The 27,851-nt window shown below is 42.6% G+C and overlaps 1 protein-coding gene across 2 annotated transcripts in view; it reads right to left on the bottom strand.

Moving 5' to 3' along the window:
* Positions 1-27,851, bottom strand: part of dscamb (Down syndrome cell adhesion molecule b) — a 98,632-nt gene that overhangs the window by 59,117 nt on the left and 11,664 nt on the right. For both annotated transcript variants that reach the window (XM_028961706.1, XM_028961707.1), the window contains exons 2-3: positions 25,040-25,357; positions 24,653-24,799 (exon numbers count right to left, since the gene is read on the bottom strand). In XM_028961706.1, coding sequence (XP_028817539.1) covers positions 24,653-24,799; positions 25,040-25,357 — 465 coding nt within the window. The remainder of the gene's footprint in view (positions 1-24,652; positions 24,800-25,039; positions 25,358-27,851) is intronic.

Below are 27,851 nucleotides of genomic sequence, written 5' to 3'. Positions count from 1 at the left end.
AGATGGTTACTGTGACAACCGGGGAGAGAATGACACCGGGCCCTATGGCTGAAAACAGCGGCGAGGGAGAGGAGCAGTTGTGCCTTCAGTGCGCGTACTGACACGGGCGGCCCGTTCGCCTGTCAGACGTGGGGGTTGGGAGAGAGTCGTCAGCTCCGAAGTGAATGTAAGCTGCCCGCGAGCTGCCACCGCAGCTGCAGCACGACACGCCGCTGCCCTCCCACACACCCACCCGCCGGCGTCCCTCGCTGCCAGAACCGCCCCGGCTATTACCAGCCCCTGCAGACGCACTCGACACAGGTGGAACCGATCCTTCCTGCCCTGCATGCATCAGCAAGTCAACTATTAGCTGGAGTGTGAGAGACAAAACCGCATCGCAAGAACAATTCATTTAAAACAAGTTTGCACGTTTGCAAGTAAGTCAAGTGATGTGTTGCAAGACTTTTTAAAACTTATTTAAAAAAATCTATTCAAAAATACATTTGTCATAAATATTACAAGAACCCAACATTTTAAGAGACCAGAATTGGTTGTTTTGACCTTTTCAGCATTTTTTTTTTATCAGCGTGGTATGAAAAGGAGCTGTCCGTGGTGCTGAAGCGGGCTGGACAGCGCACAGCTCTCTACCGCATCCCTGGTCAAAGTAGGTCATAGCGTGGTGACATTCCGAGTGTGTTCTGCTTGTGTGCGTTTGAGTTTATATGCTGAGGCTTTGCATTAATTTTTAATAGTATTGTATATAGATTTTTAAAAATTTCCCCATTACAAAAGATTTCAAAACAGAAACAAATTAGTTCCTTTTATACCTCGGGATTAAATTAAGGCCTTAACCATTTCCCATGTGTATCTACACGCACGTGAGTGTAATTGTCAGTATTTGTGTCTTTGGGTGCTGTCTCTGATGCAGGGCTTGTTGATCCTCTGGGCCATGGTTCTGTGACCCCAGTGTAAAAGGGTCAGAGGAGCCCGCAGGGAAACAGAAGGACAGCGAGTGGCGCAGCAGGGCTGCGATAACGGAGCTACTGCCCCCTGCTGGGTGGATGACCTTTGGGCCCACATGGCTGCGACCCAGAAGTGCCGGCCCCGCTCTCGTTTCCCCTTGTCTCTACTCACCACTCCGTCCACACCCACAGAGTCAACTCAGTAGTCAAACGGCAACGCACACCGACAGACTAATGAAAGGATTAGTAAACAGCTGATCTGAGTAGTGTGTGGGGATGAGATGTGCAGATGAGATGTGCAACAGTAGGGGGGTGGGGGTTGACAGCCTCTCTGTGGAGCACAAGGAACTAAATATCATTTGAAAGCTTTTGCTAAAAATGTCCTTTTCATGACTAATTACTGTCAGGACACAAAGCTGCAGAGAGGAGAGAGAGAGAAAGAGAGAGAGAGAGAGAGAGAGCGCATGCATAAGTGGATAACAGGGACACTGTTCCATCTCAAGCTCTGGCATTTCTGCCTTTAAGTCCAACAGACAGTCTGTGGGTTTCAGAAGCATGTCTTTTCATCGTGGACTGACAACAGGGATGCACAGCGGCAACTCATTTCCATGAGGTTTATTCACCTTGTTTGTGTATAAACCCTGACATGGATCAGAGCATCTGAGTGTCTCATAATCACTGAACAGGATAAGCAGTTTTTTTTTTAACTGTGAATGAATACATGAAAACTGTTGATAACCAAAATCAGATGCATCACTACTGCATCCCAGGAGCAGAATTGTACCAAATTAGAACAATTCTGAACAAACTTGTACTTAATTCCAGGTGGGATGGACAGCTTGCCAAATATTGGCCTTATAACTGGCCCTCACTCTGGATGTCAATCCAATGGCCAATACCTTTTTCTAAATTTGAAATGGAAATATGTGAAATATGTAATTGAGCTCCAAAAGTGTCCCAGCTGTATCTTTATTGCTTTGTTGAGTCTGTGAGTTTGAATTACTGGCCACCACAGCACAAGTTTAATTTCTAAAAAGCGTGCCTGAATCCATCTTGACCTATTAAGTCTGGATCAGATATGCCCCCTTTCTGGTTGAAGTGAAGATGTACAGGAAGTTCAGATCAACTGTGAACATGCTGGGTCGAAGAACTATCCAAGACAGCAGCCGAGCCAGCTCGGGTCAGACAACTAACTAGCCGCCAGGGCCAGACTGCAGCCGCCGCCATAAGAACACAGAGGCAGGCCTGATTACGGCGTGATGAGGTCACATATGGCGCAGGTCTTTTAAAACAGGCCCAGCTGGGGCCGGCCCCAATTTGCCAGACATTAGCCAGGGCCCCGTCCAGATTGAATGAGCCCTAATCTGATTAACACAGAGCTTCCCTTTAATGTCAAACCACATGCTCAACGTGCATTACGTGCCCGCGACACGGAACTGACATGCAGTCAATTGGGATAAATGGCCCCGATGAGGACCCTTTACATACAGCGCAGCTCTTCGCACCCCAGCCTTTAATGGCCTGGTGTGTCGGCCATTTAAGAATCCCTCAGAAAGCCATGGGAAAACGAGAGTCGTCCCCTGACTAAGATAGCACCTAATAAATCACGGAGACTCCAGGACAAGCGGCTGCCTTAATGTGCTAGCACCAGTGCTAACGCGCCACCAGTGCTAAATGGAAACATCCCTGTGAATCATGGGGGCGTCTTGGGGGAGACGCTGCGTATCGTGACGTCAGAGTGACAGCAAGTTGCCTGCGATCTGTGCGCGCCCCCCAAACCCCCCCACCCGCCACAGTCGCCTCAACTAACCACAACCGTGCACCATGCAAAGAATCAAAAGGAATGAGGCGTGTGTGGGTTTCTTCTCTGATGGCAGCTGCGACGAGACGTGCAACAGTAGCGCGAAGCGTGCTCTTTCATCCCCGGCGCTAGTCTGCTTTGTTAAACAGGCGTAGGGAAGGGGGGGCAAAGTCGCTCGTCAGAAGCCTTTCATTCTCGTTTGGCCCGAGTGGGGCGCGTGAAAGAGTGCGTGCAGGGAGGTAGGGGGTGGTTGTTCCAACAAACAGTGAGACATATGGTTCCTCGCATTTTTGGCAATGACAAGTGACAAGTTAACAGAACAGTCGGTGGTGGGTATGCAACGGGGAGAAGAAAGCATGACTGTGTGTGTGTGTGTGTGTGTGCCGAGGGGGTCCTTGCTAAACGCTCTCATTTGTTCGTACCCTCCGGCGGTACAGTACTCCTTCATGTAGATGAATTAGTAACAGGGTCTCCTATTTAGCAGTGATATAAAAATACATTAGAATAATGGGGGATCGGTGCTGCACGAGGCAAAGTCAACAGGCGCCTGAGGGCACACTTCTGGTTTTATTTTTTTTTTGTATTTTATGGAATAACAATCGGAAGGATGGGGGAAAGAAAAACATCTTAACAGATCCGGCCCCCACCCTCCACTTTGCTTAATTAGGCTTGTCCTATGAGATCCCCACCCCCTGAGGCTCATCGCCATGGCCGGGGTATCTGGGTAAACAAACATAGGCTTAACAAGGACACCCCGCCCCCTGCCTAAAATGTCACTACCAATTTGCTGTCCCTCCCACATCAACTGCACCCATCTGACACTGGAGCCACGAAGGGGAGCCTTGCCCAGCCCCATCACATTTCATCCCAATGAAACGTGATAAACTGAGGGAATGTCCTCGCTTCCTCACCAATCCGGTTTTCCAGGCCACTGTCAGGAAAGTGACAGCCTTGACTGTGTCAGGACCACGGACAGTGGCTAACATGCTGATCTATCTATCTATCTATCTATCTATCTATCTATCTATCTATCTATCTATCTATCTATCTATCTATCTGTTCTTGTTCATGTATACAAATGCATTAGATTACAGGCATAATGAGAAGGCTTGTTATAGGATATGATTATTGGATATGAACCGCTGCTGGCGACATTTAAGTCAAAGTGTATTAAAAAATCATGCTAAGGAGCTTTTGCCTAGAGAGAAAAAAAAAAAAAAAAGTGAAATCCTCTCCGCTCCAACCCCGCCCCTGTTTAGCTCTAGGACACAACATGTATACAGTGCGTAGAACGTGCAGGGATTACCACCCAAATCCCAGCACCGCAACAGTGGCCTCTGCTAAGCTTTTTACTCCATCTCGCCGCATCAAACCCTCGGCGTCTCACTGCCAGGCAAGAACGGCTGGCCAAGTTCAGAGGTGGTTTCAAGATGAAAAGCAAAACTGCACAGCCTCGCACATGAATTAAAAGACTAGCTTGTTTTTGCTGGGGGGTGAAAACTACCAATGAAGGAAATTAATAAATTGTGTTGTCTGTCTGCACATGTGACTTCATGTTCCTTTATATTTAGAATTCCAGAACCTCTTGTCGCCTGCCCATCTTAGGCCAGTGTAGCTACCATTTTTCTTTCTTTTTCAGATTAATAAGCTACTTCCTCATTGGTTTAGCACATTTACAATATGTTGATTTATCATTTATATAATGTTTACTGTCCTCAAATGCAGCTCTGTGCTTTTTTTATAGTATATAGATACTATTTTTATAGTAGCCGAGGAAGCGAGACAGAAAGAGAGCAAGAGAGAGAAAGATCGAGGATTATATGAGGGAGAGAGAAAAAGAGGTGGGGGGACGAGGGCTTGGAGAGGTAGAAAAATCTAATACGCAATCATGTACACAGCAGCAAGGCTGCAAGGGAACAGAAAAATGTTACGGGCGGCCAACCCCCTAATAGGCTTGAACCGTAGTACTCTGTATAATGTGACCACTCATTAGATCCCAATTAGGCATTAAAAGGCTTGCATACTGATGTTTATTAATGCTAATCAGTCAAGAAAAGATATCCTCCTGCCAAAAGAGGGAAGTGAAATGTTCTGGGTGCAGCGTCACTGCCTCTCCCCAAAACACCATCCCAGCCCAAATTCTTCAGCAAACCACTGTCCACCATATAAATGGCACATATGTTCTATAACTAAATCATTATTACTAAATATGAGTTAGAACCAGCCCAAGTAACTAGTGCACAAAGAACTAAGATCAATATAGAGCAAATGTTTGGGTCTTTTCTTATTGTACCAGGTATTATAAAATTCGTATGGATGGATCGATGGGGTGTAGGCCATGACCCACTGTCTAAGTTATGCGTGTGGGCCAGTAGGGCAATTCCAGAAGCACAGGAAATAAGGTCATCACCACCCAATCAACTCAGAGCCCCAGACCTCTGCGAGCCTGGTAGGCTTTAATGAAACCGGTTCAGAAGCAACTAGTGAAAGGTCAATATAGAGTGCAAAGAATCTCGGAGGAAATGTCAGAAAGTCCCCTTTATTGTGAGCACTGAAATAAACAAGAAAACAAAATCCATACGCAATTAAAAAGCAGGATAAAAAGAATTGCAATAACTTCTATTCGGTGGTTGTGTATCTTAAGCACATGTCTATAGTCTGTATCAGTGGAATGATTTTATATTCTAACGAATGTTGCGGTTTCAGTCGATGTGATTCAGGGTTCAGTGTGCTGTTTTTGAGTTGATTTGGAGCAGATGAACAGGCACATTAGTGAGACGCTGATTGTGTCTTAAGGAGTGATCACACACACACACTAACACACACAGACAGGATCATCAGCAGCCTAATGTTCCCTCCGGAGCGGCTGGACTCCGTCATTCATTTTCTTTTCTTCTGTGGTGCTAATTCCCCCCCGTCTCCATATGCTAGCAGGATTACCACATGCCAGCAAATGCTGTCTGGAGGACTCCCTGGGTAATTACTCCAGAAAGCCTGTCATTGTGCATCTTCCAATCAAATCTGGCCAATCGATACTGCACACGGACTGCACTAAGAGGAGTTAGGGCTTTACACGATCAGGTTTATAGAATCTCCATCTACACTACACTGCATGGGTGTCATTACAACATACGGTGTACCATTCAAAATGAACTCTGAAATGAACATCTGCTCACTGTGTTTGAGACAACTGTTTGTGACGTTAGAGGATTTTGATGCAATTAATCCATCTTAATGGACACCAGTGGTTACTGCAATCAAGAGTACAATCTGTCTGCAGAAGACCTTCAGGAGGGGCCCTAAGGTCAAGTTGTAATGAAAAGAAATATCTGTGAGACTGCGAGGGTCCAAACGGGATAGCAGCAGTGCCCTGCCGTGACCTAGTGGCCCCAATTATGCATGTACGGATGAATCCATTTAGTACAGGAAAGGGGGGAGAGCGGCAGGCCGTTCGCCTAAACTGATAAAGGGCCACAATCCATCTGCTCTACACACACTGCCCCACCCTTACCCACTCCACCCCCCAGTCCACCAGCACAACCCCCCCGACTTTGACATGGTTTCCAGGGAAACGCCACCCGCGGGACTGAGAGTGAGACCTTGAGGCGGAATATTCTTCTCCTGCATGCTCAGGGAAGGGGTGGGAGGGCGTTACAGAGCAAGAGAGCGAGGGAGAGTGACACAACAGCCGCCTTCTGCAGGGTTAACTGTAATAAGACATGACAAATGCCCTACCCAGGAACAATCCGTGACAATCCAACAGAAAAGATGAGAAAAATTATACACCATCACCCACCACCTCAAAGGGAGCCAGGACAGGAAAACCAAAATGGCAGGCTTGAGCAAACCTTTTTTTTTTTTTAAAAATGGAGGACATCACCATTAAAAATCTGGTTTTATAGTACCTGCCTTACATCAGACCTGTGTGCTTCTGACACGGCGACAGAGGCAGATTCTATCCTGAACGGCTTAGACACATCCCCCAGTAATATATCTCACTGAAAAACAGGCTATAATTTCAGGACGCACAGATCATCTTATCAACCCCCGCTGCTTGTGAAAGGTCTGGGTAAGATAAGAGAATACAGCGACCTTTGAGGCTCTTCCATTTCTGCTTTGCATTCAGTGAGGGCTGCCACAAACACAGCAGATAGCTAGCGGCTCAGATCGGGACAGTAGGCCGGTTGGTGTCAGACTAACACCAAAAGCCATGGAGGCTTGTCCTTCCTCGAGATGGTGCAATCTGTTCATACTTGTCAGGAGTTTGTTCTCAAAATACATCTAAACATGGGCTGCAATCTTACATTGATGGCTGAAAAAAACACAAAACCAATGGCAATTATACTTTTCCATTAAAATGTTTTAGGGATGGTAAAATAACAAAATAATGGGGGGTGTCATCTAATATTGGGGTGATTTTTGGGTCAATAATGTAGATTTTAGGTGTCTGGAAACAATGTGGTAAAGCACCTCTATGCCTTAGCCTATATAAAATAACACAAAAATAAAAATGTAATGAGTAGTACTTTCATTGTTTTAGCTCAGTGACTATTACCTAAAATTGAACGTACGTGTAACACTCTCTTGAACTATTCTATTAATATTTTATACCCCTTGCATGGTTTTATATAAACAGTTTCTGTTATATTTCGGTGGATTCCTTTACACCAAGACCAAGCAAATGTTTTACCCATTTACTTACTTACTTATTGCATCAATACCACTTCTACAAGAGATATTTTACAATAGTTTTTGCGCTTAATAAGGTTATCGAATTACATAGTTTCTATACTGATATAGTTTTTTTTTTTAATTGTCTGCTTAATATAAAGTATTTATGCAAATCTGCCTGAGCAAATGGATATATTATTGGTTTATATTACTGGTTACTGGTTTTATTGGTATATATTACTTCCAGTCAAATCACATGTGAAATTGGGACAATGGTCACTAGCAACTGCTGCAAAAATAAATACAGGTGACAGTGGTGGAAAGATGTTGACTTCATGGCATTGTGTTTCGTCACATTTCTCCTGACCACTGTCTGCCATTATCCCTCTTCAACCCAAAACCTGAAGAGCACACACACACACACACACACACACACACAGAGTCCAACTTTCATTGGCTGCTGATTTCATCCTTTTGCACACATACTCCCATAATTCCTGCAGGCTTTACTGTCTAATGACTCAGTTGTTCGCTCCAAGGATACAGGGAAGGACTTCTTTAATAAGTGTCATCATTCTGAGGGGATTCAATTCCTCGTCCGTGATGTGATGTACCACACAGAGACTGTGATCTTATAATATTTATACACATTACATAAGACCATCTTGTTATTCATCAAATTTTTGGCTTAATCCGGTGCATTTGTGAAACAAATAGAACATGATTGACATGCAGTCATCTGTCATCAGCATGAGCAGTCTCATCAGCACACACAACTCCAATGTACGTATGAATGTATGTACTTGTTTGTTCCTATGCAACAATAAGGAAGGAGGGGTGGCAGGTAAGTGGCGCAATAGTGAGGCCAAATATATATATTTCCTGATATACTGCCGACCAAACTTATCATTACTATTGACATATTGCTGTATGTTCTTAGGGGTAAATACGCCAAGCTTCACAATCAGAAGGTTTTCATTCCAACACAAACATGGTTGGGTGGTCACCCAAGAGACACTGGATATACTGCATCTAAAAACATCAAATGCACAAACTTGCAAACACTAGCATGCAAATAGATGCTGCCATAAATGCTTACATATCTGATATTCAATGCATTGTTTATAGCAAATGCACATGCAATGGACAAACTTAAAGTGCACGTTTCATATTACGGACAAATGAATCTATCTCCTAAGGCACAAAGCCTAATGTGATAAAGGCTATTTTCCCATCTCCAGTTTAGTGCAATGGAACAACACCAACTGAAAGTGTAACAAAAACAGCAAATTCAAGATGACTGCTGCGTCCTACATTCCCAAGTAATCCTGGTTTGGGGCTAAACTGGGATCAAGCAATCCACCACAGCCCAACTGTTTAATCAGTTGCATAGCACCCCAACAATCTCAGCCCTCAATGGTTAATCCATGCCAACATTTCTAATTTAGCAATCCCACGTTTGAAATAAATTAGACAGAGGCAAACAAAAGAGCTGTGAAAGCGGGGATCTAGAACAAGCAAGTGCTTTCCTTTAATTTGGTGAACAGGAAGTATCTGTGCTACAAAAACACAAAAGAGGAAATACCTGTCGTGAACATGCCGTGGTGACACACTGCCAGCTAGCTGCGATAAAAAGGCGCGTTGGCTGGCATTGTATATGTAGTACAATGATGCATGACTGGAGGTGGCAGTGGCCTAGTGGGTCATATGAACCAGAAGACTACAAAGTCACAGGTTCAAAGCCCACTTACTACCACTGTGTCTCTGAGCAGGACACTTAACCCTGAGTGTCTCCAAGGGGACTGTCCCTGTCACTACTGATTGTATATTTACCGGATACTACACCCACCAACACGCCCATATAAGCTGAACATGATGCTGCGCGTTTCCAGAGAAAAACGCAGTTAGACATGATTCGAAATGTAGTAAGTGTGTAGAATCACTACATACTAGTGTAGTAGCATACTGTTTCTTCATCCAGGATGATTTGCATTTGTGCCTGTCAGTATACCACATGCACAAACACCATCATGTTTCTTACTTATTTTACCTTTAGACTTATAAATCCTGTGACATTACACCTGTGAACAAGCCCCATGCTTACTGCATAGCCCCTGTTTGAAAAGTGCAAAAAAATTCAGAACAGTTATTATCTAGACTTTAGGCTATTTTCTCTCAGATTTACTAAGAACAGAATACAGAATTATTTTTTATTAATTTTAGTGACCAGTTGAACCAATTGAACCTGCACACTAGCCACATGAGCTAAATACTGCCTGCCATTGCTAACTTTAAGAGAGGTATAATTGCAGACTGCAAGTACATAATATCTATAAACTGAATGAAATAAAAAATTATGTGACTATTATACCAAAGATCAGTAGATGACGTTGAAGATTAATTTATGATTAATTAATTTAAGTCACACCTCTATTCAAAAATGAATGGTCATTTAGAAATGTAATTATTTCTGATTAAAAAGTTATTTGCCCATTAAGACAAAATAAAAACATTAAATAACATATGCCAAGCTGTAAATTCTCCAAAACTGGTGAAAGACAAATATAATAAAACAAAGAAAAAAAATTCTAATTTAATCAATTTTGTTACATTTGTATACCGTTTTTTTTACTCTCTCGCTGGAAGGCAAGAACATTTCGAAACAAGCATACCTTTTGAATGGAAGGTAACCAAACCAGACACAGACCTAACTGCAGTGACCAGTGTGACCTCCCGCATGGCATGACAACCAGTGCAAATCTATCGTCAGTTTTCTCATAAAAAAAAAAACAGCAACAAAAAACATTTTTTTCTTGATCTGCGGCACTTCTTCCAGTGTTTGTTCTTTCAGCACAAAAATCCTTGTGTGATATTGTACACGTAAGCGGAAGTAAACATTCATAATGTGCGTGTGCGGGTATGAAAGAAAAATGAAACCGTGGTCCTCTGCAGTGCACACGGGCGTAGCTGTGAATGGCCTTTTCTCTGCAGTAGACCTGCTCCAAGACCATAGCAACAGACCTGCCTTCCCAGTAAAAATAGGATGGGCTTCTCTGAGACCGTCTCAACATGGAGGTTACAACGCACACTTGACTTCATTGATTATGCACCGGAGCCCTTGAGAGAGAAGCTTACAAGACATTTCTCTCCTCCTCCCGATCTCTCTCCCTCTATATCTCTCCCATTCTCCTTCCTCCTGGTTCTTTTTCTTTTTTTTCTACTTCTTGTCTTTCAAATTTGAGGCCATTTTCTTTGGCACAGACATGAATATTTTACTTCATCCTTCACCCTCAATTGTCTTTTCTCCCCTCGCTATACATTATTATTCTATTGCGTTCCAGATGAAAAGTTAATATTCATTTGGAACACTTGGACAGAAATAGGTCATAAGAAGATGAGAAAGGGGGTCATTCCGTGACCTGAGAAACAGAGCAGTGTGTGACGGTACTGTGTACAGATTCTTCACCTGAGCTGCGCCTCCATTTTGTGATGTGGATTCCTGACAGGCAGACGTCTGATTTTAGAGTTTTCAGCAAAGCTACAGCTAATCCTGCCTACACAACCAAAAAAAACAAAACAAAAAAATACATCGGTAGGGTTTTATGTGTGTGTGTGTGTGTGTGTGTGTGTGTGTGTGTGTGTGTGTGTGTGTTTAAAATAAATAAATAAATAAATAAAATAAGAGAAAAGGTGCAAGAGCATCAAATATCATAAATCAGACATGAAGCCCAACTAATCAACTGAATTATACATTTATTTTAATATGCATTCAACCACCTTAAAATCTATAATATATAGTATATAATACATGATATATAAAATTCAGTTAAAGCAATACATAATATATAATATAATAAGGTATATTAGATCGAATCATTTTGATTTCCTCAGATAGGAACTGACTCTGAAATCTATTTCACAATGTGTTGTAATGCAAAAAACTGAAAGGACAATATATTCAGATCTGATGTAGCCTTTTATACTTTCAGCTAAAATGTCTCAACATGAAGTGACACTTCATTCAATTCCCTGCAAATATTGTTTGGGCTGAAACGGACATGTGCGATGTGCGTTTATTAACGTTTTCCACCACTTATATTTCAGTGATATTTTTAAGAGCTCAGATTAAGGATTAGCCTGGATTATGCAAAGAACCCGGCACATGCCTGCTTATCAGTTTCATTTCTTTGTCCTGCCAATGATATTCATGCAAAACCCGGTGCTGCCGTATCTTTGCTCACAGCTGGCAAGTGTAACTAAAGGATTATGCAAGCAGCTTCCACACGCAAATAGATTTCCCCCCACTTCAGAAGAATCACTAGTTCCACCACCTCGATCTGTCCGCCAGGCATCCACAATAGCGCTGTTCGCGTTTTCCCTTTCCCTTGTTTCAGCAGTGCATTTCAGAGCCATGGCTTTGGGTGGTGGGGTATTGCTGGGGTATTTACTTAAATAAAAAAAAATTTAAAAATGAGGTGAATTGTTTGAACGGCTTTTCGATTCTGCACTGGTGAATATTCACAAGCAAATAATGGCGCGGCTCTGTGTCACAAAGTGTGAAAAGGAAATTGTGGCTGTAATAAGTTCAGGAAAAAAGAGCACAAATACGCTGGCGATCCTGAAATGCTGGGATTTGACCAATTATAAAATATCTACTAATTCTAGAATAATTCTGTAATTCTAAAATAATTTTTGGCCAAGGTAACCACATGAAGCATTTTGTGTGGTGTGTACAGATACATGTAATAAGCGTACTGTAATACAAATTGCAGGTAGTGGCATCTCTCTGAAGCAACAGACGCTTCGCACGCTTCAAACACTCCATATAAACGATGAATGTCAAGTTATTGAATTCACAAATTATTGTCCAGCTTCTGAGATGTTGTGACACTGAAATGAAGGGTTTTGCTGAATATGTTAGAACAGGATAATAATTCTTCTGTTTCTACACTCATTTTCTTTTTAAGTTACAAACCAAAAAGACGGAAGAGAACTCAGCGCCACGGGCTCTGCCAGGAATGGTGTAGGTGAGATTGTTTATCAGGACAGGAAGTCCTTCGCTGCAGAGACCCTGAAGACGGGGGTGATTACTGCTTTTCGCAGCTCCTTTAGACACCCTTGCCAGTGGAAGGTTTGAGCTCATAACCCAGCAATTACAAGGCAAATCAGCTGTAATCACCATCGCCAGTCACAGGAAGAGACCATTTGCAGGGCGCCACGGCTCCGCTGACATTTTCCCTTTCATTGCGACGTCTACGTACTCATTTAGCTTTTATTTCTCCTTCTCCTGCTCGTTCTCTCCCTCGATTGCTCATGCTGCCTCTTTGCATTTTGTATTTAAAGCTAAGTGGGGACCAAATGTCCTGCTTCCGATCCTATAAAAGCAGGGACATTTTGTTCACATATGAAAGGTTTAAGAGAGGAAAAAAAATGAACCACAAGAAAGGTTTGCAATAAAACCCACAAGATTTACCTTTGGGCACTGAGGGTTTAAGGGTTTAAGTTAATCTTGTTATGTAGATGTAGTTACGCATTTATAATACTAACATTGCACAGTTATGACCCCATGTCCTTATAAAGACACAAAAGCAAATGCGTGTGTGTGTGTGTGTGTGTGTGTGTGTGCGTCTTCCTTCATTGATTCCAAAATAATTTATCTCCACTCAGTCAGGCAAACAACCAAACCAATCAACTAGTCCACACACCCTGCGAGTGATTACTGTTATTCCGGGGTTCTCATCACAGAAACTGAACTGTGGCAGTAATGGTTTCGCATTATTATTTTTTATTTTTTATGTTCTAGACCATCTGCAGCTCAAATAACCAGAGAAGGTAGGAAGCACAGAAATGGAGGGAAAAAACAATTCCCAATTACAGACACAAATCTTGTCAAATCACATTTTGCTAATGTGGGCATTTTGCAGCCAAAATCAGAGTCAACTCACATGAGCCACGCCCGACGGGTCCTCACACGTCCCTGGAGGCACAGCTCTTCATTAACAGTGTTTGGGATGAGGTCTGCATGTCTATGTGTGTGTGTGTGTGTGTGTGTGTGTGTGTGTTTTATTTTTAGTTAAAAATTAAAAAATATAGCTAAGACTTGGGGCTGCTTCAGGATTAGGGTTATTATTTAAGTAATATAATCAATCATTAAATATTGAAATATTTATGCATCCAGTTTATGTGTGTGTTTTTTTCTGTGTGATAGAGAGGTTGACCCAAACCATCCAATCATCATCGTCATCATCATCATGATCATCATCATCATCATCGCGCGCTCATCCCTCTGAAGGAAATCTAAGCCTTCAACTACACACCCGACCCACCCAGCGTTTCAGCTAATTACTCCTAAAGGAAAATGAAAATTGGGAAAACACGTGGCACCCTCCCCCTCCATTTCTCTCTCTATCTCTCCCTCTCTGTCTCTCAAATGTCCTTCTAGGACAAATCTTTATTATCAGGACATGCATGTATTCCGAGATCACCCGAGGCATGAATCCTGTTAAAGAAAATGGAAAACATCTTCTCTGTCAGCCAGTCGCTCAGGCCACGGATTACATCTTCATATTTAAAGCATGCAAACACAGGAACTCTCCTTCAATTAGTGTGTGTGTGTGTGTGTGTGTGTGTGTGTGTGTGTGTGAGTGTGTGTTTGAGATATTACCAAAGATCATCAGTAAGTGTATCCTTGAAAATGCATCTGTGTGCATGTGCGAGAGAGAGAGAGAGAGAGAGCGAATGAGTGGCAGAATTGGACTTGAGAAAGAGCCAACAATTACACTTGCCCTGCAAGGCCTGGGGAACCTGACCAAGTTGCCATGGCAACAAAAGTACAGCAGAAGTAACAGGAAAATCGATTCAGAATTTTCTTTTCTCTCCCGCTTTATCCCCTCTGTTTCAGGGTGGCTGCAGCGAACGCTCACTTCTACTTACAAACGTCAGATAAAAAAAACTTCACGTGTAAAGAATCCATCACTGCGCGTCGACTAAATAAACGAAATATGACACCCAGTCACATAGATAATAATATGCAAATGTCATAATGATAAACAGGACGTGCAGGTTAATATTATGCCTGTTATTATTATTATAAAAGAGGATCTGTTTCCCAGTCGTATAGAATGGAGCGAGCAGCCGCCGCTCACGTACTTCAGCCCTCAGTCTCCACTCAGAAAAATCCCTCTTTCCCCTTTCATTCTCCCTGCCTCTGCCTCTCCTCCAGTAGCAGCAGCTGAATGCAGGTGATAAGAGTCTGAGGCTGCGTGGGAGGCTGTGATTGGCTGCGGCCGCTCCCACGCACATGTGTGGATTGCGAGGCTGCATTGTCTGGGTTCAGGGGTCACGCTAATGGACTGCAGCTCCGTGACGTCACCAGCGTGTAAACAGCGGGGCGCGTCACTGAAGCCGGGGAGGGAAGCCGCGGAAAATGTCGGCTTTAGCCGGCATGTCACACGTGACTCAGTTACGGCTCCTTTTCAGTAGGCCTCTGCCGCTGAACTCACTGGTTTTAAAAGGCAGGGTTTAGAAAATCTGGCTGATTATTTTTAGTACCAGTGACCACTGCAACAATTTTTTTGAATTCACATGTTCACATTTTTGGTCTATCTATCCAGCAGCATTAGGACTGGAGATAAAATGTCATCCCTGCCAGTGGCTCATCACATCATAAGTTATCACAAAGAAATTAAGATTTGATTAGATTTTAATAAAATGCAATGAGTGCCGGACAGGTAGCATGTGGTAAAATCAGCCGAATTATGCATCTGTGAGGAAGACTGTGCTGGGATGAAGGGTTGTCCTAAGGTGAGGAGAGGACGGCAGGGAGGAGGGGAGGGGCCGAGTTGCCATCGCCTTGTGTGATGAATATGGAAGGTCGTCCTTAGATGACAGACTGTCAGCAGAGATGGGAAAATGACTGCAATCACAATGCAGCGCACAGCAGAGCGTAACCCAAAAAAATCATTTAAGAGAGAAAGAGAAAAAATGAAAGCAATCCCAGATAAAAATTATAATTATCAAAAAGAAAGTGTGTAAAAGAAGCAACGCGTACCAGATTATCATCAAAACCGGCTTGCGGTGGGAATTGGGAAATGTAATAATGCCAACGTCCAGGAGACTCAATCACGTCACAGAGTCTCTACTGTAATTCGAACCTGCGCTATGAATAATGAACCAACCACAGGTAAAACAACACCCATTCCTTCTGAACATGAAAACAAAGACACAGATTTTTTTAAAAGAAAGTGATTTATTACCCACGGGGGGAGGATGGGGGGTAGTAAACCCAATAATCTCTGATTGGAGGGATGCATACAGAGAAAAATTGTCAGTTTGTTAAACGTTAAGTGCCTTGCGTTTTAATTGGACACTTTCAGGACAAGATCTGCCCCCGCCCCACCCCACCCTCTAAACGATGTCTGCTATGCAGCATATGGCAGAGACCCTCCAAGACCCCCAAACACCTGCCACAAGCCTACTCCAACCAAGGAGGGAGACCCACTCCAGTGCATCGTGGGTAAACACAACCCCAAATCTACAGGAGTTTATAAACAGAAATTAATTGGTTGTTCCGCCCGTAATTAGCTCACGCCACGCTCATTTCTAATCTGCTTTTTGGACCGTGGCCATGTTTGTCCCTGGCTCGTGTCCAGTCCGCCAGTGCAGGGTAATCCATAAGGCCGGGAAGAGTCCTGCTCGGACGAAGGGTGCCAAACGGCAACATACCATAAAGCCGTCGCTGGTTATTAAAGATTAAGCTGCGCTTAGTCCCCTCGAGGCACAGGGGATCGCTCTGTAATCATTCCTCTCCTAGAGGGCCTAAACACCAGCATATTGCATGTATTTATCAGTAAACAGTCATTTAAGGGGTTTTAATCTGGCTTTGACTGGCTCCTGTTGGGCCCTCGCTGGCCGTTGAGATCAACTTCATAATTACCTTAAAATATTCATCTCAGCCCGGTCGTTGATATCCATCTAAACTACAAGCCGCTCATTTTCCTGAACAGAAATTATTCTGTAAATCCAGGAACAGCCTGCTGCTTTTTTTTGCATTCATTTGAAAACATCTCTAATTTCATTAGCAAAAGAAAAATTGGGCAAGGTACTGCGGTTAACATGCGGTTTCCTGAGCTGAGGAATTCCCTCGGTAAAATTTCATATGAGTGAATTCAGTTCTATTTAGTTAAATACTACACTGATCGCAAAATCTCAAACATCCCCATTATTCAAGAAATGATTTCAGAGTGGAAGTGAAGCCTACGATTTCATTGTTATTTTATTCTTTTTATTATTTCATTATAGTAAGTATACATTTAAGTATTCATTGCTACACCAAATAAATACTTGTTTTACATACATGACTTTTTGTATATAATTGTACATGTTCATTAAAATAAATAAATACGACAAAAATATAATATGCACTCACAGTTCACCTTAAAAATAATTCTAAGGCCTAAATTCCATAACCTTGGGTGATGGACTGAAATGTGCGATTCCCCCACGTATCTAAAGAGCTGAATAATTCAGACTTGCTAACTTGCTAATGTCATCACATGTAGCTCTGCTACTTCCATAATTTTCTGTGTCTCTTTTAATCCTACGATACCGCATTAACAGTTATTTCTCTGTCAATAATAAAAAGAAAAAATTGCACCATCCAAAAAATGACAAGATCTGTATTATACACAGAAATGCAAAAGCGCTGAAAGAACGGCAACCACGCCCGACAACAACAGACCCCACCACATCGCCCCCCGGGAAAGCATCTCTGAGCCAACATCATCCCTTGCCCTCTTCTTCATATGGTACTCATGTTGCAAATCCACAAATGCAGGCCTCCCCTCCAGATCCCGTAATACTCTTTGGCAGGCGTGTGATTAATGCATACAGGTATTGATTTTTGGAGCCTTTTTTCCCAGACTGTATCCCTCCTCTCTCTCTCTCCCTCTCTCTCTCTCTCTCTCTCTTCAGTTTTCATGCAGCAAAAAAGCCCGGGTACCAGTCAGCCATTGTGTCAGCTTTCTTTTTTCATTCCCCTTTTTCCACGTCGGGCTTGTGTGAGCATCACGCTAAAGCAAGTACCTTCTGTTTTCCCCAACAGCGACCACAAAAAAAAAAAAAAAAAAATGTAATAATGACCTGCATGAAGGACGTTGCTTCAAAATATCGTATTGCAGCCACGCATGACTCCCTGCACCATCGCTGCTGTGGAGATGCAGGATCGGGTTCCCTCCTTCAGCCTAACCCGATTTAGCCCAATTTAAACAGAGCGAGAGAGGGGGAGAGGGAGAAACCCACGTCGCCTGTGAGCTCTCATGGCTGCCGTTGTTTACAGAAGAAAGAGCCTGACCTCACCCCTCTGCCACCAGCCTCGCTGTTCTGGGCCCCGCCCTGACACCCCTGCATAAGAGACCCGGTGCCGCACTCCCTTCCGCAACGCAGCTCACTCCTCAAGGTTGTGCTGACTTTGGTGGGGAGGAAGCCCCCTCATCCCCTGACTGTGCTGACGGGGGCTCAGGAAGAATTCGGGGACGTGCGAATCCTGCACGTCCCATTCGATGGACAAATTTGCATACAGCATGGGAAGGGGCCAACGAAAATCCAGTTTTGCCACCATGAGCGAATTGACTTTTAAAAAATATATATTTAGGTGGTCCACCAATAGCAACACAGCAACAGAACGTGGCGCTTTCCTGAAACCGCCCTTCTTCCAATATAACAAGAGTAAAAAACAGAGGCAGAATAAAAGAGAAGGAGAGAAATATAAATGGATAGTGAGGGAGATAGAGAGAGAGAGAGAGAGAGAGAGAGGCTTACAGTTATCCCCTCTCCTCCAGCCAGCCCAGTAAGCCTGCGCCTTATTGCCTGAGAAAAGCTTCCCCTCCACCATCTCCAGCTTAATCTGCAGTTCGGGGAGATGAAAGGCGTGGGGGTTTGTTCTAATGAGAAGGCCCTATCTCCAGGCGCTGGGGGACCCACAATGCAACTCTCCTCCAGGCAACAGCCGCCGCCGGCAACTGCGGCCTCGCTATCTCCCCCCACTCTAACATGTCGACTTCTGAACTGACACAAAAGTGATCTGTGTGTGAGTGTGTATGTGTGTGATATTCCAGAACATTCTTCTGTTTTTTTAAATTAGACGAGATGGCAGAAAATGTCGTTCTTGGTTTGAGGTGGTGCAATCAAACAAAACTTGACAACAATTTCTCAAAATATAATAAAAGTGATGAGTGATTTAAATATGCTTCCAGCAAATGTTGACAGCATTAACCATAACTCTGTTCTGACAGTATTCATTTACCCTTCACTAAAGCTCTAAATTACAACATTATATCATTTCAAAAGCATTAAACAATAGCCCAATTCATATGAATGTGCCTTGGAACATGATGATAGTGTTAATAGTACCATAAAAAGATATTATTTTATTCTGAATGAGAAAACTACAGGTAAAATAATAGCAGTAGGTGCAGTTTCGAAAACTTCTTTCGATTCCACAGTGAGATTAACCACATCGCAAAGGGCTTAAATGTCTTAAAATGTCTTAATTCACACCTTTCACCTTGAACACGTGTTACAGAGTTATTGGACTGCAGCGAATGACGAACAGGCAGCACTCCATCAGCCACCTTAAAATGCCCGACTCATCTGCCAGATCTTTGGTGTAAATCCCTTGATATTTATGGCAAGGCCCAATTAGAAACAGCCCATTAAATAACTAAAGCGCATGCAGCACTGAATCTGCCCCCGAGCAGAGCTCGAAGGGACGGGACGGTCGTTGAGCTGAGTTTAATGGCTCGGCAAATGTTTGTTAATGTCAGGACAGCACAAGTGAGAAATATGCACTATTAGTTCAAAGTCCAGGCCTTCTGCATATAGTGGGTGTGCCAGCCACACAAAGTAGCGGGGTTTGGCCGTGTGCATCCAACTAACAAGGGAAGCCATTTGTTTCTTATTCCAGGAATCAGCACCATAGACAGCTCCGTATGTTTCATTAATTGTATAGTGTATAGTGTAAATGGGTGTGCCGTGGAGAATGATGCAGATATTACAGACCTGAGTGCCAAGCAGGCCCATCGCAAGAACACAGCACCGAAACAATGTGCCACATGTTCATCTGAGAGGCTGAAATTGCAGCCATAAGCCCAGTCCTCTGGAGGCTCTGAGGCTTGGAACTCAAGATCCTGATTAAGATATTATCCACTCTAACACATACCAACTGCACCTGACACAGATCCCCGATCCCAGATGATCGCTGCTTTATATAGAGTGGATGTGCAGATTAGTTCACAGCGCAACGTGCATGCTGAGTTCTCCCAAACTGCACTTCTGGCCTGAATGCAAGTTCAATGGTAACACTGGAAATATTGGCCAGGGCTGTCAATCAATATCAGGTCGACATCATTCAACAATTCAAAGTGGCATTCACTGAAGAGTGGCTTAAATTAAACCAAAAGACTGAATATGGGACAGATGCTTTCTGCAAAATCAATGAACTCAATACTGATTTTTTTTTGCACCAACAGAAAGAAACAAAAGCATTGGATTCCACAAAATGCTCAAATTACAAAACACTCATACGTTTGCAAGTGAACATGCATGGTGACATGGCATGTACTTTCAGATGGTTTCACAACACCAATATTTATCATGTTAAAATATGAAAAGAACATTTTTCTAATTTACGTGTAGCATGTCAATACGAGAGCCCTGTCTTGATGCTACCAGGGTAAAATGTATCCACAATAACATATATTCCTTTATTATTGTTATAAACAAAAACCAAAAAACTGTATTCTTTACTGTATTAACGAATTTAACTAATTTAATTTGATGGTCTTGAATGCTCTTGCATGGTTAAATGCTCTTGCATTTAAACAGTTAGCCATTTTGAAATAAGGTTGTGGAACAATGTCTGTGGCAATTAAGACGTGTTTTTCTACAAATGTATGAGGCCACAGCACAAAATGGATTAGTCCACTTGTAATCCCATTTGAATTCCAAGTTATATAAAGAGCGTCCTATTCACTCAGTTGGCCATATATTGTTAATATAATCAACCATCAAATATAACCAAATATAACCAAACTCTACATCTCTAAAGCCAAAAATGGTGACAAGAGACAAGGATGCTCAACCAATCTCCATGACCCCAACAAACACCATCCATCAGCAGCACCAACAACAACAAAAAAAACTATTTCCTTTCTAACAGGCACCCCAGAAAAGAAAAAAAAAACCATCAAGGCTATCGCATGAAGGCAGATCACCTGCAGAAAGCAGCAGACAAAGGCTCACATGAAAGGAAGCAGCAGATAAAAAAGAGACACACACACACACACACACACAGTTGAAAAAAGCACAATGCACAAAGACAAATACAACAAATACAGCAAAAGAGGCAGTGATAAAAAAAAAGGAAAATAGACTCTTCTCGTTCACAGCTGCTTTACATATTCGCACACACACACACACACAGCTGCACACTATGGGCAAAGCTGCAGCTCGCTCAGCAAAACCCACTCACCTGCCTGGGCTTTCATCTCTCTATTAACGCTGTCAATTGTTTATCAAAAGCGGAGGCGAGGCGCGCTGACGGCGCGTTTGAAAAGCATTTCGCGTAGGAACATTTTAAAATGCATGACAGGTTAATGGTAAGTTAGTGGCAACATTAGAGCTTCCCGGGCTGAGCTGTTCATTCACATTTAAAACGGGCCGCTTCAAATCACTACTAAGCAGCCCTTATTTTGAGAGGTAATTCATATTGTAATTAAATTTTCAATCACATTTCATTAATTAAGACAAGCCCCGATATGTAATTATGCATTTCATCTTCTCCATGATTTGCTGGAAAAATCACTGGTGTTAGATGGCCCACCGTACTAATAGCCCATTTGTCTACTTTCTGAAAGCTTCACTATGCAATACGGTTAGCAAATTGTGAAGCTTAAACAAAAAAAAATCAGAACCACATGAAACAAAAATTCTCAGGCTTGTATTAAAAGAATTATTCATGGTTTCAATTTTCCAGTCTCCAGTCAGGATAAAGGACACAGTAGGGAGGGTTAATCAATCCCACCTACAGTCGGTTTTTCTCCATCACATGATATGATGCTATAAAAAAGAAATTGTGTGAAAAACATTATGTTTCAACCCCTTCAGCCGCTTCGCTCGGTTCAGCCACACTTGATGTAAAAGGGCAACTCTGACAGGTTGGAATTAGCATGCCATTATGGGTGTCCTTAGAAGCTGCTGTTACTAGTTGCGCAGGAAGTGGTTGACTTGAGCTTTCCCATCTGTCCAGGTCAAATTATTTACGTGCGCAGCGTTCTTCTTCATCCCCTGACCTCATGCCATCTTGAGGATGAGGCGTACGCTTTGTCCTTTGACCAAAAGGAGTTGTGCCTTGATGGGGGTTTCAGGGATGAGCTCCAACAATGAAAAATTGTGTGGATTAATCATTCATTGGTTTGGTTCATCTCTGTCCTCCATGATTTTCTGTGATGACCTCTAAAGCTACAAATGATGCACAAGAAACAATGGCCAGTAGATGTTGTTCATCTTAATACTCAGTCTACAATATACACTACAGTTCTCTTCCTCACACTTCACATGAAACACACTCTTACACACCTCATGAGTCTTGGATAAAAAAAAAGAACAGAGCAATGACATGGTAAAGTGCCCCCTGAATGTCTCTGGCATTAAATATTTAGAGAGTGGGTCGTGGTGACAGGCACAGGCACAGAAACAACGTGATGGGAGAGCAACAGAGGTCCGGCATTAAAGTCCAGATACAGTCAATACAGTACAATTAAACATGGTGCACCTCAGTGTTTGTAAATCAAGGTTTTACAACTAAATGATAACTATCTTTTAATTGTCCAATGGGCATATAATGTTCAAAGAAAAGGAACACATTGGTATTTAACACATTTCTGTACAAATTGGTTCTGAATATCTGAATAGAGGTACAAATTTGAATTCTATGTGCAATAGTTATTTTCTTTCAATGTGATGCTAAAGATATTTGTTGATTATACAGTGGAGTAAAAAAATATTTGATCCCCTGCAGATTTTGTAAGTTTGCTCACTAACAAATAAATGATCACTTTATATTTGTTATTGTTGTTTCATTTTAAGCCAGAGAGACAGAATCAGCAAAAAAAAAAAAAAAAACAGAATGAATGAGTGAATGAATAAATAACACACATGAAATTTTAATTGTTTTGCATTTGATTGAGTGGAATCCCCTACAACCAGCCCAGATTTTTGGCTCCCACAGGTTGGGTGTGGCACAGATTGCAATAAACAAATTACACATACACCTTATATAGTTGTGTGTATAAAGCACAACAAGATGTGCTTCCGTTTCAACCGCACCATGGGCAGGACCACCATGCTCTTAAAGGATTTGAGGGATAAGATAGTAGATCTGCATGAGGTTGGACAGGGAAACAAGACATTCAGCAAGAAGCTTGGTGAGAAGGTAACAACTGTTGGTGAGATGTTGGTGGGATTTAGAAACGAAAAAAAATATCAAATCAATAACCCACGACCTGGAGCTCCCAACTTGCCTCATGGGGCCTTGTATGTAAGGAAGCAGACTCATCACAAAAAGGTTCTATGTCAAAATCCTGAACTGCCAAAGTGCCACTGAGGACACCTTGAGCAAGGTACTGTCCCCACACACTGCTCCCCGGGCGAATTTCATGGCTGCCCACTGCTCAATAAGAGTGATTGTTAAATTCAGAGGACATCACTATGACAATCAGTTCAATATTTCAAAACTTCATGGGAGGAGCCTGTCTTGAGCATGTTTCAGAGAAGGCATGGGAGATGAGACCAAATTTGAGCTCTTTGGCATCACCTCCAACTGCCATACATGGACGAAAAGAAATCCAAAGCTCAACATCCCTAGAGTCAACCATGGCAGCAAAGACACATGAAGGACTTAAGAGAGTTCCTGTAAAGAGGAGTGGGCCAAAGTCCCTCCTGAGATGCGTGCAAACCTGGTGACCAACTGCAGGAAATGTCTCAGCGCTGTGCTTGCCAGCACATATTTCTATTCAATGACATTAAATTCTATTTAATGATCATTTTATAACTTTTACGTACTGTGTTTCTTCTGGATGTTTCCTGTAAATAAAACTGCCATACAAATGAGAGATTGTTTTAAACTATATATGTAGTTGGATTATATTTGGCAGCTACTGCAGTGGTGCAGTATTGGATGCAACTTCAGTTTAGTAAGTGTGCTTAGTAGTAGTCCATGTAATAAAGTTTTGATTACCGGATAAGTTTTTCTTCATGAGAAACTACAGGCACAATTAATCTGCAGCACTTCAAAGGAAAACATTTCATCAGATCCCCTGTATGACTCCTAGTCCTTATTATGACATATATCTTCTATAATATTCTGACAGGTCAAAACCTTTTTTAATAATGAATTGTGCATATCAAAATATACATGCAAATCCAATTTAACCTTTGCTGATCAAATCCATATCCAGATTTTCCCTCCAAATTCCAGCTGGGGTCACATCCAGTGATCGCTTTAACTGGGCCAAATAAAAAGCAAGCACCCAGAGGGTACGAGTCAATCAAACAGATGGGCTTTCCATTTAACCAGTGTAAATGATCAACCGGTGCACTCAACGGTTCCAGTCATTCTGGAACTGGGTCAATACTGGGGGAGAGAACTGCCCCACTTTTCACTTGGTAGGATGGGGTGGACTGATGGGCTTTAGTAATTTAAAGTGAGAGCGAATGCCAAACATCATCAGCGGTGATCAGGTAAATTCCACAGACAACACCAGCATCTAACACAAAGCCGCATAAAGAACAATGTTGAGGAATGTGACAAACCAAAACATTATCCTAGTCTTCAGTTAAATTTGAACTATGTGAATTATATGAATACTGGATATTAGTCTGATGACACAGAAACAATTGGCCAACAATTATTGGTGAAAATTGGTTTGTGCTCTGACATGCTCAATGCTTCTTTTCATCGCCGACCGATGGTATGAAATCGGATTTAAGACATGTGCTTTCTTTGTTTGTTTGTTTCATAAAGTCCAACATTACCGAATTAACCCATTTAACCACAAAACCTGCAGGCAGGACCTGATTGAGAACTTCAGTTCACTTGGCTGATGATATGATTGCAGCGGATTGCAGGGCCGAACACCAAGGCTAGCCAACATAATGTCCTCAAAAAGAAGCTGTGCCGTACCTGAATCGAGTGAATTGGTGTCCTTCTCCCATGATACCACTGTGACGTAGGCCTCCACGAAGGCTGGGATAATGCACTTGAAGACCGCTACGCTGCCGCGCATGGCTTTCTGGTCCTCCACTCGGACCGTGTACGGTTCCCGAAGTACTGAAGAGGGAAAGCTGTGGTCATAGGGTGTCTCAGCTTTGGTCAAAGGTGGTATTTTGGGGGGAAACAGGACCGCTATGTTTCTAACATCACTTTACCTCTGAATGGTGTTTCTGTAATCACACAAACTCATAATAACCTAGGAGAAATGAACCCGGCCCAGATCTGGATTCAGCCATTCCTGCACTGTCCTGGCTTTAACCCTGAAGCGCTGAAACGCCGTGGCGGCGGCCGACTCACCCGCTTTAATGTGAACATCTTGGCTCCTGATTTTCCCTGAGGGATTCTCAGCTGTGCAATAGTATGTGTTGTCGTGGATCAGCTTGCTGAAGCCCGACGGGAGGAAGTTGAAGATCTGGAGGATGCCATTGGGGTGCACGTGACGGATCCCTGGGACATTGTAGATCTCCTCTCCGGTGGCGAGGTACCAGCGCAGCGTCGCCGGGGGAACGGCCGCTGCTGGACAGGGCACCAGGGTCCCTGCGGTGCTGGCGAACACTACCTCTTGCAGAGATGCATTGACAAAATATAAGCTAGAATGTAGATCTTCACTGAAAACTGAAAAAAATAAGAAGAGAGAAAGCAAGTGTGAGGCATGTGTTGATGTTGGAACCGGGTGGCGCCGGCCTACCGATGCCAGACCCTCAACCAAAGGTGCTAATTTGAGACATCACCACTGGTGCTCATTTGGCATTATACCTGAAGAAGTGTGCATGAGCGCTGCCGAGCGTGAATCTGCATCTCCATCAGCAGCGCTCATGCTTTGGTGTGCCGGCTGCCAGCCAGTAAATGGTTTACCGGTGACAGCTGGCGTGCTCTCCCTGGGGATAAAACATTTTAGCACTTCATAAATTTCTAACAAGGTTTCAAATCGCAGCAGTTTCCACCCTCTCTCTGCTCCAACGGCTACGACGCGCCCATGTGCACGCGCGCCGACACAGTACACAAACACACATGCTAATAGAACAAAGAAGACAATTACCGTATGCTTAAAGTAGCGCCATACGCGGTAACACAGCCTCAAGCATGTGGGACAGCAAACATCTGGTATTAATATATTACAGCGCAGGAGAACGTGCAGAAGATTCTTCGTACATGTTTCATATGTTCCCAATATGCACCCCAAAAACGCGGTAGAGGTGGGAGGCGCTTTTTTTTTTAAACAGTTATATAAAGTTCATCTTTTGTGTCTCAAACGTATCAATTACCAACATGTGAATTCTGCTTATGTCGATGTTACACTGATATTCTGAATGCTTCATAGAACTCTTAAGAACCATGACCACACAAAAAAAAAAGTTACCAAGCTTTCTTTATTTAGTGCCTAATGAAACTCAACCTTTCACTAACAAGTTGAAATAATAAGCGTTCTCTTTCACCGCTTTCACTGTGCATTGGCTGATGAAGCCCACGCAACGCACTCCCACACGCAACATGCACCTGAACCCCCTTTACAGCCCAAGCTTTTTCCACCCATCAGTGTTTGAGAAGGAAAGAGAACAGGAGAAAGGCAGCCTTCTCTGGTATAAGTATTCATAGGGGGAAAATAATTTGTACATGTTTGTTTGACCTGGAAGATAAAGTTGGAGTAAATGTGGAGCATATGCATCAGACCTTGGGTGATGTGAGTGTATCAAGATTTCATTATAATTATTACACTATTTAATATATAACAATCTAATGTAAAGTAAGTTTAACTGCCATGTATACTATTGAGAAACAACCGGTTTATGCGAATAGAAATTAGAAAGAGAGGAACTGAGAGCATGAACAAACTTACTCCTGCACCTAACCAAGGTTTACGCTTGTCATACTTGGCTCGACACCAGCACTCTGCTTCTTAGCGACCAAAAGGGAAATTCATAATTGACGTAATTTTTCATGAGTTCAACCATAAAGACCAAGAACTTACACTGTTCAATAATGTATTGTACGCATCCATAATTAAGCAAGCTTTTTTTCCCCCCTCCCCGATGTACATCAGAACAGACTGCTGAAAAGACTGCTGCTATTTAATATTAACCGACTCTCTATGGTGTGAAGATATGGACATTTGATTTATTTGGCACAGTCGGTTTCAATCTTGTGATGTGAATGGTCTGATTGCAGGTGACTCTAATGCAGGATCTTTGGTGTTTGTCATCGGTTCTGGCCTGCTATGTCCTCACCGAGTAGGCCCACACTGACAACTCATCAGGACATCAAGGTGACATCAAAGTTCAGAGGAGGACCTGCTTTGTGGACTACATGCAGACGAACACTGTGAGAAACGTTTGCAAAAACGAAAATGTCCATTGCTATAGGAAGTAGAATCTAATTGATTGGCAGTAGATTCTAATTAAGTCTTGTTAAGACTATATTACCTTCACCTTAAAATGATCAGGACACACTTAATATGGGTAATGTACAAAACAATTAGATGTTTTAGTCCAAGATTATTAATAATAAATAAAACAAGAAGTCTGCAGAATGCTTTAATCACAGCAGTAAAACACTAATAACTGATCATTTACAAACCACAATATTTGAATGGATTACAGATTTAATGTTTGTGTATGTATAATTATCATGTCTATAGTACGGTAGCTTACATGTACAGCAATATTTTTTGTGATTCTGTGCAGATTATTGAATAGTTATTGCAAACACACATTTTTTTTTTTAAAGGGCAGCTTGAAGTCATTTAAACACCCCATGTCTCTTTGGGTGCAGTCCTCACATTAACAATTAACACTTCAATTAAAGATATTATGGGACACTTTTCACACTTCAGTTGAGATTTAGGCTGATCAATCACGCACAGTAGCATTCATCAGCTGACGGACGCGTAACCAGCCATCACCGAGTGCTTTCAGACCTACTGAGGCGCTTCATTTAAGCAAATGTGCAATCGATGCTGATGGAGCAAACAGCAACAGGACGAACATGCCGGGTTAACCCATTAGTGACTCCCCTTTTCTCGCCCGCATCCTGTCTGCTCCCAATCAGCCAAGTGTGGCAGCCGCTTGTCGCCATATGGTTTATCAAATTTGCCGGTTGATGTGTGCAGTGC

Source organism: Denticeps clupeoides, chromosome 19, assembly GCF_900700375.1.
Source record: "Denticeps clupeoides chromosome 19, fDenClu1.1, whole genome shotgun sequence".
NCBI classification, from domain to species: domain Eukaryota; kingdom Metazoa; phylum Chordata; class Actinopteri; order Clupeiformes; family Denticipitidae; genus Denticeps; species Denticeps clupeoides.
This window is presented reverse-complemented; position numbering and strand designations above follow the sequence as displayed.